We start from the raw sequence: 15,023 nt of genomic DNA, 5'->3' as shown, positions 1-15,023 counted from the left end.
TTCCGGACGTGGCGCACGTAGCTGCAGCGACTCCTTACTCTCCCAACTCGCAGTGTTTATTTGTGTTATAATGTGTCATTCGAAATGTCTATCGTCGGAAACTATGTCGGAACGCATGTACAGTCGGCAACAGCTGTTGCAGATAAGAATGGACAACTTAAGCGATGTATTGGATATACCAACAGAGATACTGGAAGAACTGGGGATACTACGGCGGCATACATCGGACCCGTCTGCTTCGCCTACATGGAGACGGCGAAAGAGGTGCTCCAGAATTAGGAAGAGAGGCAAACGAGGTGGCGTCGAAACACGGCTTGCAGCCAACCCAACTCGTCCAGCAATACCATCAATTCTCTTGGCAAACGTAAGATCTATGGACAATAAGATGGATGACATACGGCTACTAAGATCAGCGAACAAAACTGTGAGGAACTGCTGTGTGACCGTGTTTACAGAATCATGGCTGAACGACGGCATACCCGACTCGGCTTTACAACTGGAGCAACTTACGTGCCACCGAGCGGACAGAGCCCTTGCAGAGAAAAAACGAGGGGGAGGAATATGTGTTTACACACATGATGCTTGGTGCAAAAATGCTACGGTGGTACAGAGACACTGCTCTCCACTAGTGGAGTTCATGATCATCAAGTGCCGACCCTTCTATTTACCAAGAGAAATATCCGCCATTCTACTGGTCGCAGTTTACCTCGCTCCTAGCAACACCAACAGCGTCAGAAGCGAGGCACTGAACGAGCTGCATCGGGGAATCAGTGAACAACAAGATGCACACCCAGATGCCTTCACAGTGGTCATGGGAGATTTCAACCACGGAAATCTCAAAACAGTACTTCCAAAATTTCACCAACATGTTAACTTTCCAACAAGAGGACAAAACACCCTGGACTTTGTTTATACCCCAAAACAAGGAGCATACAAGGCAAAGCCCATCCCCCACATCGGCCTATCAGACCACCTAACGATTCTGCTACTGCCAGCCTACAGACAAAAGGTAAAACTCACCAAACCAGCTCTGAAGGAGGTGAGAAAATGGCCAGAGGGAGCCGTGTCACGACTACAAGACTGCTTTGAAACCACAGATTGGGACATGTTCAAAACAGCTGCCACCCACAGCAACCACATTGACATTGAGGAGTACACAGACACCGTGACCTCCTACATCACAAAATGCATTGATGATGTTACAGAAATAAAACGCATCACCACCAGGGCCAACCAGAAGCCATGGTTCACAGGAGACGTTCACAGACTGCTGAGGGCCAGAGACAAAGCCTTCAGAGCAGGAGACGTAGCTGGCCTAAAAGCAGCAAGGGCAAACCTGTCCCAGGGCATCAGGAAAGCAAAAAAGGAATACTCGGACAAAATAACAACACACTTCAAAGACAGCAGAGATGCACAGAGCCTGTGGCAGGGCATACAGGCCATCACGGACTATAAGCCCGCACCACGAAGCTGTGACAACAACACCTCTCTGCTAAACGACCTGAACAGTTTCTTTGCCCGTTTTGAAGCACAAAATGACACTCATCCACAGAAAACTCCCCCTCCCCCCCATGATCAACCCCTGTACCCGTCCTCTGCCAGTGTGAAGAGGACACTGGCCACCATCAACCCACGCAAAGCAGCTGGCCCAGACAACATACCTGGCCGAGTGTTGAAGGATTGTGCAGAAGAGCTGAAGGATGTCTTCACAGACATCTTTAACATCTCTCTGGAGCAAGCAGTCATCCCATCACTTTTCAAAGCTGCTACCATCATACCCGTGCCGAAGAAATCATCACCATCATGCTTCAATGACTACCGTCCTGTAGCACTGACGCTCATAATCATGAAGTGCTTCGAACGGCTAGTCCTGTCACACATCAAAGCCACCCTACCCCCCACCCTGGACCCCTACCAGTTCGCATACCGAGCCAAGCGATCCACGGAGGATGCAATCTGCTCTGCCCTCCATCCAGCCCTCACCCACTTGGACAATAAAGACTCATATGTGAGAATGCTGTTCATTGACTTCAGTTCAGCATTCAATACCATAATACCACAACAACTCATCAGAAAACTGGACAAACTAGGTTTCAGCACCTCCCTCTGCAACTGGCTGCTGGACTTCCTGATGCAGAGACCACAAGCAGTACGGGTAGGGAATAACACCTCAAGCACCCTGACCCTGAGCACGGGGGCTCCGCAAGGTTGTGTTCTCAGCCCCCTGCTGTTCACGCTGCTGACACATGACTGCACAACGACCCACAGCACTAACCATCTAGTGAAGTTTGCGGATGATACAACACTGGTGGGCCTCATCACTAAGGGCAATGAGACCCACTACAGAGAAGAAGTAGACCTGCTGGCCAGATGGTGCAAAGACAACAACCTCCTGCTGAATGTCAACAAGACCAAGGAGATTGTTGTCAACTTTCAGAGGGTCCAAAAACAACTGCCACCACTGACCATCGACGGTGATGCTGTGGAGAGAGTGAGCAGCACCAAGTTCCTTGGAGTGCACATCAGCGACGACCTCTCTTGGACCACCAACACTACATCACTGGCGAAGAAGGCCCATCAGCGTCTCTACTTCTTGCGCAAACTAAAGAAGGCAAGTGCTACACCCTCCATCATGACAACATTCTACAGAGGAACCATAGAGAGCGTCGTGTCCAGCTGCATCACAGTGTGGGGAGGAAGCTGCACGGAGAAAAACAGGAAGACACTCCAGCGTGTTGTGAACACAGCGAAGAAGATCATTGGAGTACCACTCCCCTCCCTGCAGGACATTTACACCGCACGCCTCACCCGAAAAGCACTGATGATCATCAAAGACACAAGCCACCCTGCACACAAACTGTTCAGCCTCCTGCCCTCTGGAAAGAGGTACAGGCGCCTCCGTTCCCGTACCACCAGGCTTGCAAGCAGCACGATGCATCAAGCAATCAAGATACTGAACACTCAACCCACTCTCCCTTCACTGTCAGCCTCTAGCCAGCCAGGCCACTGACAACGCCCCCCCACCTCCTCATCCCCACCACCATATCTGCGACTGAACATTCCACCTGCACTACTACATCTGTGACTGAACTTTCAACCTGCACTAACTCAAAACATACACACATACACACACACACACACACACACACACACACACACACACACACACACACACACACACACACACACACACACACACACACACACACACACACACACACATACACACAAGCACACTGCACTTTCTGCACTAAACCCAAACATACACACACTGACACACAACTCATACTCACACACACACACACACACACACACACACACACACACACATACACAGGTACACACACACAGACGCACACCGCACTTTCTACCTGCACTAAACACACACACACACACACACACACACACACACACACGCACACAAAACACATACAAACACACACACACACACACACACATACTGCTGCTGGTGTATTTAATAAAACCTTTTTTAATTATTTATTTTCTTCAAATGCTACTATTACTATGTCAGAACGCTATAAAGGACTTTTAGAAAAAGCACAACAAAATACCTCCTCTTAATGTATGTTCTCTACAAGTCTTCTGTTGTCCAGTCTTGCACTTTAAATGTCTGTATGAGCAATGTCTACGTCCATGTATGAGTACTGTCTATGTCTATGTCTATACTGTCTATGTCCTTACCTAGATTAGTCTATGTCTGCATGGGAGAGCAAGAAACGCAATTTCAAATTCTTTGTATGACCAGTGCATGTAAAGAAATTGACAATAAACTTGACTTGACTTGACTTGACTTGAAACATGTGGTAAACGCATGTTATGAGAAGTTGGCAGTTGTTGGTTCTCACTTTATGCTGTAATTAGTAGAAAATGCAAAATTACTATTAGCAGATGTCACTCACACTCACATTACACTACATTTCAAAAAGTGGTTATGATGTATTTGTGTGTGTGGTGTGGCTCAGGTGCGTGTCTGTACGCTGTACACAGTGAAGCTGACCCATGGGGACTTCACGTGGACGGTCAAGAGGAAGTACAAACACTTCCAGGAGCTTCACCGTGACCTCTACAAGCACAAGATGATGCTGCAGTTCCTGCCCCTCGGGAGGTGAGAACATCATGACCATCATCATCATGACTACACACCTATGTATAGAGGGTGTGTCTGTGGGTGGGTGGGTGTGTGCATGTGTGCCTGCTGATGCTTGTGAAAAATGAGCTGCCCTGACCTGTCTTCATTACAGTTCTTGGTGTGAGCTTCCGGACTCATGAAGGTTATCTAGGTGATCGTTTGATGTGTTCCTCGCACCATGCGCAATTCAGTGGTGGAGAGTTAACGCCTGTAGACCCAAGCTGAAAGACCAAAAATATGGGGGGGGGAAATCAAAATGAATGACCAGAAGTAACTGGCAGTGTGTGCAGGGAGGTTCAGAAAGAGTTGAGACATGTTTGTGATCAAAGAAAGCTCCTTGTCATCGAGATGAGGAGGATCATCCTGGTGAGTCATGTGAATGAGATGGCGACTAAGCTTTGCTTGGTGAAGTGAAAGCCCACCTGGGAAACTCTAACTCCCACTGTCATTGTGACACAGCACGCAAGTGCACATTGCACACAACAATTGCATTTATGCCCTCCCCCGTACAAAGGGTGCCCAAGGGAGCACTGCAGTGAGACGGTTCCATGCTCAAGGTACCTCAGTCATGGAGGAAGATGGGGCAGAGCACTGGTTAATTACCGGTACTCTCCCTCCACAAACCTGACGGGTCGGGAGTTGAACCGGCATCCTTTGGATTTACAAGTCTGACCCCCTAACCGCTTACCCATGACTGCCCTGTGGCACACACACGCTCGCTCACTCTCACTCACTCACACACGCCCTCACGCACAGGCATGCATGCAAATCAATAGTAAAATTCTGGCATCCGTCAGGTCAGATCTCCATCACGTGGGTCCCACTGGAGGTCAGGATTTTGTCACACCTGTTCCAGATCCATTGACTGCCTTTTATGTCATTATTATAGCAGCCTCCCTTTGAGACGCATTGTCTCAATCATTTATTTCCATAATGTCGTGAAAACCCTTCTATTCCGTGACCGTTTTCCTTCATAAGAAACAAACCCTGCTCATCTGCTTGCAGTCTAACCCGGTTTAGTCTGTATACTCCGTATTTCCCTGCATATTGCATGCTCATGATAATGTCCTCATTTGTAAGTCGCTTTGCCAACAAACATCTGCTAAATGTTACGTAATGTAAATAATGTAATCTAATGTATTCATGCCCACCTGTTTTTGTTTCATCCAAGGTTTGCCATTCAAAGGCAGGAGCTGGAGAACATGACTGAGGAGATGCCCACTTTGCACGGCACGGAGAGGAGACGAGCCTCCAGCAAGCCGGTAGAACCCAAATTTCACCATTCCCATATGCTGTATAAACGGTCTTTGTTTTCAAGACCAAGAAAGGTCAAGATTTTGTGTACCGGACAATGTGTTCTGTCGATGTGACACCTGTCATGAAAGTTGCAGTGGCAAAGTAGCTGACACTTGTCAGTTGTCATAGCCTTGAAGACAAAACTGTTTAGTCTATAACGGTTTCTGGCAGGGCTCATGAACCTTTCAAGTTTTTCACTACTTCCATCCATGACGAAACAGGAAATGGTACGCGCCACTATTGCACTTTTATGCCATTATTGCACAGTCCCATGTTGCGCTAGTTTTTGTGCAATTTTGAGGCACCCAGAATTGCATTGTCTCAGGCCTGTAGTTTCCTACAACCAGCAGCACACACATACTGACAAAATTGTCCCGTAATATTCTTTTGCTTTGGGTAGTTTCTATGGTTAGCAATGACGGGGAACATTCTTTTTTAAAATAACTTTATACCGTATATATATTACATTGCACTTGGCAGACACTTAATTACCAAAGCGACTTACAAAGGAGGACATAATCATAGCCAGCATTATTTTTTGGGAGGGGGGTGGGGCTGAACTTTATTTAGACAGCACAGTGAAGAGTGGGACAGGAAGCGAGGGGGGGGTAGGGGAGGATCGGGAAATGACCTTGGATTGGGAATCGCACCCGGGTCGCCTGCGTAGCAGCCTAGTGCCCTACTGATTAAGCCATGGCTGGGCTGACAGGGAACATTCTTTTCATTACTCAGCATTTTAAAGCTTGCAAGCATGCAACGTGATTTCTAAATTATGCATAAATATCTCCCCACATCCTTCTGTACAAGATGAGTGTGCTGACATAATCATGAAGTACAAATACATCTGAACAGACAGGTTGTCATCATGTATGCTTAAGAGCTTTTCTGGAAACTAGGTTACACAACCAGACAGATGGTTACTTGCAGACTTTTTGTTGTTGAGATGTATTATTTTCTGAGATATATATTTTCACAACCTTTTGAGGGCAATTTCAGCAAATGAAATACGTTTTTTCCTGATTATTTTTTCATTACGCCTTACCACAGTATTGTGTAGTGAATCATGTTTAGCATTAATCTCTGCCATTAGATGTATATGACACATGAACATGAAGTTTCAAGAGGTACAGCAGAAAATGCTTTTAAAATGCACTTTGTATTCGTCTGTTACCCGGCCGGAAATGAATCAAAGCAAAAACCCTGTATTCCTATCTTAAATTTCACTGTAGAGCATCTCCAATGGTTATATGTATCCTGTTGTGCTCTTCAGAAATACCTGGAGGACTATCTGAATGGCCTTTTGGACAATAACTTTTGCAAAAACTATCATGGAATGGTGAGTCCAGTTGTGAGCACGTGCTTTGCATGCATTTACAGAACAAATAGTGCTTGAGTGGATTGGTGAACACACACACACACACACACACACACACACACACACACACACACACACACACACACACACACACACACACACACACACACGCACGCACAATTAATTTGAAGTGTGTCATCTGGTCTTTGTTTTCTTTAAAGTTGGAGTTTCTGGCTGTCAGTCAATTGTCCTTCATCAAAGATCTTGGCATCAAAGGCCTGTAAGTAAATGTTTCATGTGCTGTATATCATTACTATTGTCTGTGTGCTCTTTTTTGTGTGTCAATGCCATGATGGTTGTTGGTTGTCTCAATTACATGTCTCTAAGCAGGCCTTTGTGGTAGAACAAACATATTTTCAATAATTAACGTTAATCCTATTATGATATGATAAGCAACATGAAGTGTGGTGTCTTCTTTCAACCAGAAGCTTAATCTACTCAAACAGACACTATGGTCAATCACCAAAACAGAGAAAAGACTGTGAAGTGTGTTGTCATGTCTGTGATATTTTACTGTATACTGGTTTGGGTCACTATATAGAACACATCTTTTCAGTGGGGATTGAGTAATCGTTTATAGGACTTTGATTTATTTTCCCCTTGACGTTGTTGTTTTGCTTACAACCCTACGTATATGTCATTCTGGATCCCCACCCCCTCACGGCCATGTTTGTTCTGCCACACCCCCCATGTTGTTTTTACATCCATGTGTCCTTGTGTCTCTTGTGCCAATGCGTCGTTGCAGGGAGGGCTTGATCCACAAGCGCTCGGGGGGCCACCGCATCCAGGGCCTGAACTGCGTGGGCCACCACCAGGTCTGCTTCCGCTGGTCGCGCCGCTGGCTGGTGGTCAAGCAGTCCTTCCTGCTCTACATGCACCGCGACTCGGGCGTCATCTCCTTCGTGCTCCTCTTCGACCCCGAGCTCAAGGTCAACGTGGGCCGCTCCTACACGGAGACGCAGCACGGAGTCTGCATCGAGACGTTCACCAGGCAAGCACTCACTGCCAGCGTGGTAGAATATATGTGTATATGTATGTACAATACCGCCTTGGATCAGCCTCTATCAAACCTACACCGAGATGCAGCACGGTGTCTGCATGGAGACTTATACCAGGCAAGCACTGCCACTATGGCAGACAATATTAAGGCTGCACTATTAGGAACAAATGATGATCTCGATGATTTTGGGTCAAAATTGACATCACGATTGTGTGCAGAATGTTATTTAAAATCATGTGTTGTATTATATAAGGGATGAACAAAATAAACTGAATTATTATACTTATGTAAAAGGCAATAGCATGAAGCTCAGGTGGACCTAAAGACTTTTGTCCAGAAATACCAGCCTGTCAACATGTTCTGGCTTCAAGTACGCCTGAAGGGAGGTCACTGCCTTGCCCCCTGTGAGATCACAATTAATCATTGCGGCACGATTTTTAATCGTTGCGGCCAAAATCACGATTTTTGAACAATTGTGCAGCCCCAGCATCAAGTGCATTGAGACCTTCAACAGGCAATCACTACCACTGTGGTAGAATCTGTTACGTGTTCTGGTACAATGTATTTTATCGGCTCCTTTCAAATTAACCAAATGGCGGCCATGCCCTCAACGAGACTCTGCATGGCGTATGCATTAATACCTTCCCCAAGCAAGCACTTCCACTATGCATGTGTATGTGATCTAGGATAGTATATCTCCTATCAAACTAACCATTTACAGAGATAAAGGCTTAATCCAGACAGAGTTGCTTCACCGTCAACTTGGTAGCATGCAGCAACAAATTCCACATTTGCTTCAATGGCTTTCACAGTAAAATGAAGATGACAACATCAGCACAGTAGTTGTCTGATTGCACTTTGGTCCTTTCCTACATGTTTGCTTCTCTATTTTTAAAGGGATACCCCACTTTGACACACCATGTTTTTTACTATCTTGTTGATGACTGAAGGAGGAAATAAAACACACTGAATTATTTTCAACATTAACTCAAAATAACACCATGCAATTGCTGCAATTATAATGGTACATTCACGTGACCGTCTTCTTACTGTCTCACAGTAAAGCCTCAAATGATGTAGCATTTGTATTAACTTTTCATTTTTGTATAGCACAGATCACACAGTCAAAAGCTCCAAATGTTGCTAGGAACACAACATGGCAAGTTGCATAAATGATCTCTACAACTTCTGTGGATCCGTAGGTAGCTGATCATCAAGTGCAAAGCGTATAACTGACCTCCACAATTTTGTGTGGTTCTGCAGGAAGTTGATCATCAAGTGCAACACCTACAGGCAGGCACAGTGGTGGAGCCACGAGATCAAGAGGCTCTCGGAGGCCAGCGACTTCCTCCAGCTGCATCGCTTCCAGAGCTTCGCCCCGCCACGCCCCAACACCCTCACCAAGTGGTGCGTATGTGCTACTAGCATTGTGCTATATACTATGTTTAGTGGACCACACAGGGGTCACCCTTGTGCTCACCATGCCCTACACTGTATGTTCAGTGGTCAGTTTCAAAATTAGGTGATGGTTAGGGGTGGGTTATGGACGGTCTAGACATGGTCAGAGCCATGGAAGTAAGAGTTAAAGGAACAGACCACCCTTTTTTGATTTTCACATATTTGCAGTATTTCCCAGCATTATTCATGAATGTGCATATCATTTTCTTCTCAGTGTTTTCAGTTCTTAGATTCATTGGATCAGAATTATTAGCATAGCTTAGCATAATCACTGGAAGTAACTGGTATCTTTAGCATCAAGTCACAAGTGATCACTGGACAGAATTAAACTGCTGTTTTACACTCTTGTGAATTTTACATTAATTTAAAAATGGTTTATAAGTACATTTGAGGATGTTTTATTTTGTACCATAGACTTGCATTAGTATGCCTAATTTGGCTATACTGTTAAACGGGGCAATGCAAGCACATAGACGAAAATGATATGCACATTCATGAATAATGCATGGAAATACTGCACATATGTGAAAATCAAAAAAGGGTGGTCTGTTCCTTTAAGCTAATCCCATTGAGCTCCATTTTCACACAAAGATGGGGGCCCATGGAGCCTTGACACACAGATCTCCATTGACATACTAGGCGAGTGCATTTAGGGTTTAACCCCAAAAAAATTGATACAAAAGGTTTTTTCATGGATTCTATTACTATTGGACCTGCTAAATGACATACTAAAAATCTAGTTAAATCTGACTTTGGGAAATGAGTTCAACATGGCTGCCATAGGCTTATTATAAGGGCAGAGAGACACTCCAGGTGAATAGGCCAAACATTTTAGCTTGCCGATATCACCATGAAACTTAACCCGGTGATTGCTCACATATTTGTGAGAAAAAATGTATTGCAAGTTTTCTGAGATGTTATGTTTTAATATAGTAATTAGACTATGTCTAATTAAATATGCATTAAATTCATTCATTTTCAAAATGCAAAAACTCAAAATCTGAAAAACCCAGGCTCAAAATGACTCTTTTATTTTGTTTCTAGTAAGCCAAAATATATCTTCAGAAGAGATTATGGACATCTTTTTTTGTTTTGTAGTAAATCTAAAGACCTTTGTGCAGACACGCCAGCTAGCAATGTTTTTCAAAACATGGTTATTTAACACCTCTCTAAGATGTAAATAATTGAGTTTTATGTTTCTCATGTTCTTCCAGACATTCTATGAGTCTGGTAATATCATTCTTAGCATGTATCATGGCAAGGTCAGCTGTCCACAGCTCATAGCCTCTCCACAGGGCTGTCCTAAGGGCTGGTGCTGGGGCTCCTATTTGCCATGTATACCACGTCACTGTGTCATGTCATCTGTACTCACAGCTTCTTATACTACTGTAATTTGTGGCAGATGACTCCACGGTCTACGCACACCTTACCGCTTGCCTCTCTGAACTATCCAAAAGTATGAAGGAATGCCACCTGCAGTTGAGTCCCGCTGAAATAGCACTGCTGGTGATCCCAGGCAAAGAATCGGGCTGCCACGATATCAAACTCAATATGGACTCTGCTGTTGCCCCAAATAAAGCCACAAGAAACCTAGGTGTCATTATTGATGACCATCTATCATCCTCTGACCACATAGCCTCAGTTTCCCAGTCATGTCGCTTCTCAGTAACTTCAATATACATACAATCAGACTGTGCCTGACCTAAATGACTCAACTTCTGGTATGCCTACTGTCCATCTGACCTCAACTACTGCAACTCCCTCCTGACTGGTCTTCCAGCTTATGCAATAATACCTTTGCAAATGTTACTGCACGTCACTCCTCTTTTTCATGCCAAATTGAATACAAGGCCCTGACCCTTGCCGACAAAGCTACAACAGGCCCTACTCTGGCGTATCTGAAAGCTATGCTAAAGCCCCATGTTCCTTCCAGGACATTGTCTTCCTCTACCAACCATTTCACCTTGCCCTCTACTTACACAAGTAGTGGCTGCTCCTGTCTGTTCAGTTCAGCTGCTGAAAGACCCAAAACACCCAGTGACACCATGATTCATCACTGATGATGTGCCCTGACAAACAGCACATGGATCTTACCATAGCAGTAGTGTCTTTATCCACCATGACATAGAGAAGTTGAACAATATAAGGAAGTTAGCATCTGTCAAATTTGACAAATATATATTGCTGACAAAAACATATTAGCATACACAACATTTCTGGGTTTCCAATATAAAAGAAATAGGTCTTTTGAAGTTAGCTAATAATGTAATTATCATGTAATAACCTTTGTTTAAAAAAAAACTTTGATCTTGAAAATGACACCTTTCCTGAAGTTAGATTTTCCTAGATTTTTAGTACGGTATGTTAGTAAGGACACCTGGATGTATTGAAATCAGTTTAAAAAACCTTTTGTATATTTTTGGGCGGGGTTTAGTGTATTAAGGCCATAGATGTACTCGACTATACAGTATGTAGTTTCAGGACGTGAGCGTCGAACATAGAAATTGCAGCAGGTAATGCTAAGGTACTGGGTAAGGTAAATGTCATTAATTTCTACAACACCTTTACTTGTTATTTCGTAGTTCTGTGTTAGTCTTTAGCAAAAATGCCAGATGACTCCACGGTCTACGCACACCTTACAGCTTACCTCTCTGAACTATCCAAAAGTATGAAGGAATGCCACCTGCAGTTGAGTCCCGCTGAAATAGCACTGCTGGTGATCCCAGGCAAAGAATCGGGCTGCCACGATATCAAACTCAATATGGACTCTGCTGTTGCCCCAAATAAAGCCACAAGAAACCTAGATGTCATTATTGATGACCATCTATCATCCTCTGACCACATAGCCTCAGTTTCCCAGTCATATCGCTTCTCAGTAACTTCAATATACATACAATCAGACTGTGTCTGACCTAAATGACTCAACTTCTGGTATGCCTACTGTCCATCTGACCTCAACTACTGCAACTCCCTCCTGACTGGTCTTCCAGCTTATGCAATAATACCTTTGCAAATGTTACTGCACGTCACTCCTCTTTTTCATGCCAAATTTAATACAAGGCCCTGACCCTTGCCTACAAAGCTCCAACAGGCCCTACTCTGGCGTATGTGAAAGCTATGCTAAAGCCCCATGTTCCTTCCAGGACATTGTCTTCCTCTACCAACCATTTCACCTTGCCCTCTACTTACACAAGTAGTGGCTGCTCCTGTCTGTTCAGTTCAGCTGCTGAAAGACCCAAAACACCCAGTGACACCATGATTCATCACTGATGATGTGCCCTGACAAACAGCACATGGATCTTACCATAGCAGTAGTGTCTTTATCCACCATAACATAGAGAAGTTGAGCAATATAAGGAAGTTAGCGTCTGTCAAATTTGACAAATATATATTGCTGACAAAAACATATTAGCATACACAAAACATTTCTGGGTTTCCAATATAAAAGAAATAGGTCTTTTGAAGTTAGCTAATAATGTAATTATCATGTAATAACCTTTGTTTAAAAAAAACTTTGATCTTGAAAATGACACCTTTCCTGAAGTTAGATTTTCCTAGATTTTTAGTATGTTAGTAAGGACACCTGGATGTATTGAAATCAGTTTAAAAAACCTTTTGTATATTTTTTTGGGGGGTTTAGTGTATTAAGGCCATAGATGTACTCGACTATACAGTATGTAGTTTCAGGACGTGAGCGTCGAACATAGAAATTGCAGTAGGTACTGTAATGGTAAGGTACTGGGTAAGGTAAATGTAATTCATTTCTACAACACCTTTACTTGTTATTTCTTAGTTCTGTGTTAGTCTTTAGCAAAAAAGAAATTATTTGAATCTGCGTGAATCATGTCCCCAACCGACTTCCTGTACCCACGTTGACACAACTCTGAATTCCATGGCTCTCAAACACTCTCTGCTGGTCACATTAAAGAGCTGCTCATTTCAATATGCAGTTGTATTGCTCACACTACCCTTGAGTTATGACTCATCATTGGGCGTGAGCAAAGCTGTATGTTGAAAACTTTCATTGAGGATGGTCACACAGAAATGACCTCACATAATGTGACTTTCAAACGACAGAACCTATCAACCAATGGTTGATCTGAGAACATAGGACCTGGGGAGCACACTCTAGGTACTCCAGCTCCCGACTATGAACTAGCATCAGCGTTATGATATTTGCAATACAGTATGTTTGCAAACTAAAAGAAACAATAATCGAAAGAACAGTTTTTATGTCAGCTAATTGGCCAAATACCCATCTATCCAAGTGATGTGTGCCAGCATTGTACTGTGATGAAAATCTATCCAAGTGATGTGTGCCAGCATTGTACTGTATGATGAAATTGTCATCATACATACACACTGACAGTCTTTTGTTTTATAAAGAATGCTTGATAAATTATTTTAATCAATTTGGTTATTGGTGAAAATGCACCATAGGTGTGTGAGCTGAAAACAATTCAGTGGATCGGGACACAATCATAAAACAAGAACCCATTAGGCTACCATTAGGCTATGTGTCATTTCTCATCATTTGTCACTTAATGTCCTGCTGTGTTGCTGCCTCCAGGTACGTGAATGGGAGCCAGTACTTCGCCGACTTGGCCGACGCTCTGGACCAGGCGAAGGAGGAGATCTTCATCACAGACTGGTGGTAAGGCGATTGGCTTCTGTTGCCACGGCGACATAATGAGAAACATGTAAATCGCCAAGCTTTTTGTTAATGGCACTTCGGTCCAGCATTCTTCTCAACACGCAGACTGGTTTCCATGGATTTAACTTTGTTTCTCCCCCTTGTCAATGTTGTCTATGTTGTCCAGGCTCAGTCCTGAGGTCTTTCTGAAGCGACCTGCCACTGATGATTACTGGCGCCTGGACACCATTCTGAAGCGCAAAGCAGTAAGCACTCACTTGAATACAGTATTTGACTTGAATACACGTTTGTCTGGCCTCAGATCCCTTAGCTTGACTTTCGCTACATTACGTGAGTGAGGTAGGCCCCTATAGTCTGGAAACATCTACTTGTATTCATTTTCTTGAAGGGGAGGTTGATCTAAACCGTTTAAAAATACCTTTTAAACGGTGATTGAAAGCTGGTTTCCCATCTGTTGCCAACATAGTGGATCTGTTAAACAAACTGCAAGGTTTCGTTTAATAATATGTCTTGCCCTCCCTTGCCGTTCTGTGGTTGGCATTCCAAACCTGAGGTGAAGATTTCAGCTGTGGATTTCATGCCGTCCTTCAGAACAAGTCCCAACTTTCAGTTATAGCATCTGCAGGAGTTAGGAGGAGGCCATGGACAACAGAAGATGATTTTGTTTTTCAGTAGTTCTGATATCTCCTCACTTCCTGGTTTCTGTTCTGCTTTTCAAGGATTGAGGCGAGGGTGTAGACCGCAGAAGAGGAAAAAAAAATATTTTTTCCCTGTAGCTTTTAATGCCTCATCCCTCCCTCCACCTCACTCCCCATTTAGCTCCCTCTCTTTTTTCCCAGTCATCCATTTTTAGCCCCTTATCTTCTCCTACTCCCTCTCTCTGTCCTTCACCTTTCATGCAACAAGGTCATGTCAAAAGTATTTCAGAGATTAAAAAGTATCTACAAACAAACCATAGCTAAAGGCTGCCACTACAGATAAATATGTTGCACTGGAACTACAGTATATGGCCTGTGAATGAGATGTAGGAGCTTATTTACAACTGGGGTAGTTGGCTGAGCCAGTGAGCCTTCCTCACCAAATTGAGTTC

At 43.9% G+C, this 15,023-nt stretch overlaps 1 protein-coding gene across 5 annotated transcripts in view; it reads left to right on the top strand.

The window, feature by feature from the left end:
- Positions 1-15,023, top strand: part of pld2 (phospholipase D2) — a 56,043-nt gene that overhangs the window by 16,525 nt on the left and 24,495 nt on the right. For all 5 annotated transcript variants that reach the window (XM_063203427.1, XM_063203426.1, XM_063203428.1 and 2 more), the window contains exons 4-11: positions 3,984-4,126; positions 5,322-5,412; positions 6,717-6,782; positions 6,983-7,041; positions 7,567-7,812; positions 9,085-9,228; positions 13,850-13,933; positions 14,100-14,178. In XM_063203427.1, coding sequence (XP_063059497.1) covers positions 3,984-4,126; positions 5,322-5,412; positions 6,717-6,782; positions 6,983-7,041; positions 7,567-7,812; positions 9,085-9,228; positions 13,850-13,933; positions 14,100-14,178 — 912 coding nt within the window. The remainder of the gene's footprint in view (positions 1-3,983; positions 4,127-5,321; positions 5,413-6,716; positions 6,783-6,982; positions 7,042-7,566; positions 7,813-9,084; positions 9,229-13,849; positions 13,934-14,099; positions 14,179-15,023) is intronic.

This window comes from Engraulis encrasicolus, chromosome 7, assembly GCF_034702125.1.
Source record: "Engraulis encrasicolus isolate BLACKSEA-1 chromosome 7, IST_EnEncr_1.0, whole genome shotgun sequence".
NCBI classification, from domain to species: domain Eukaryota; kingdom Metazoa; phylum Chordata; class Actinopteri; order Clupeiformes; family Engraulidae; genus Engraulis; species Engraulis encrasicolus.
The sequence above is the reverse complement of the archived record's forward strand: the minus strand, read 5'-3'. Positions and strand labels throughout refer to the sequence as shown.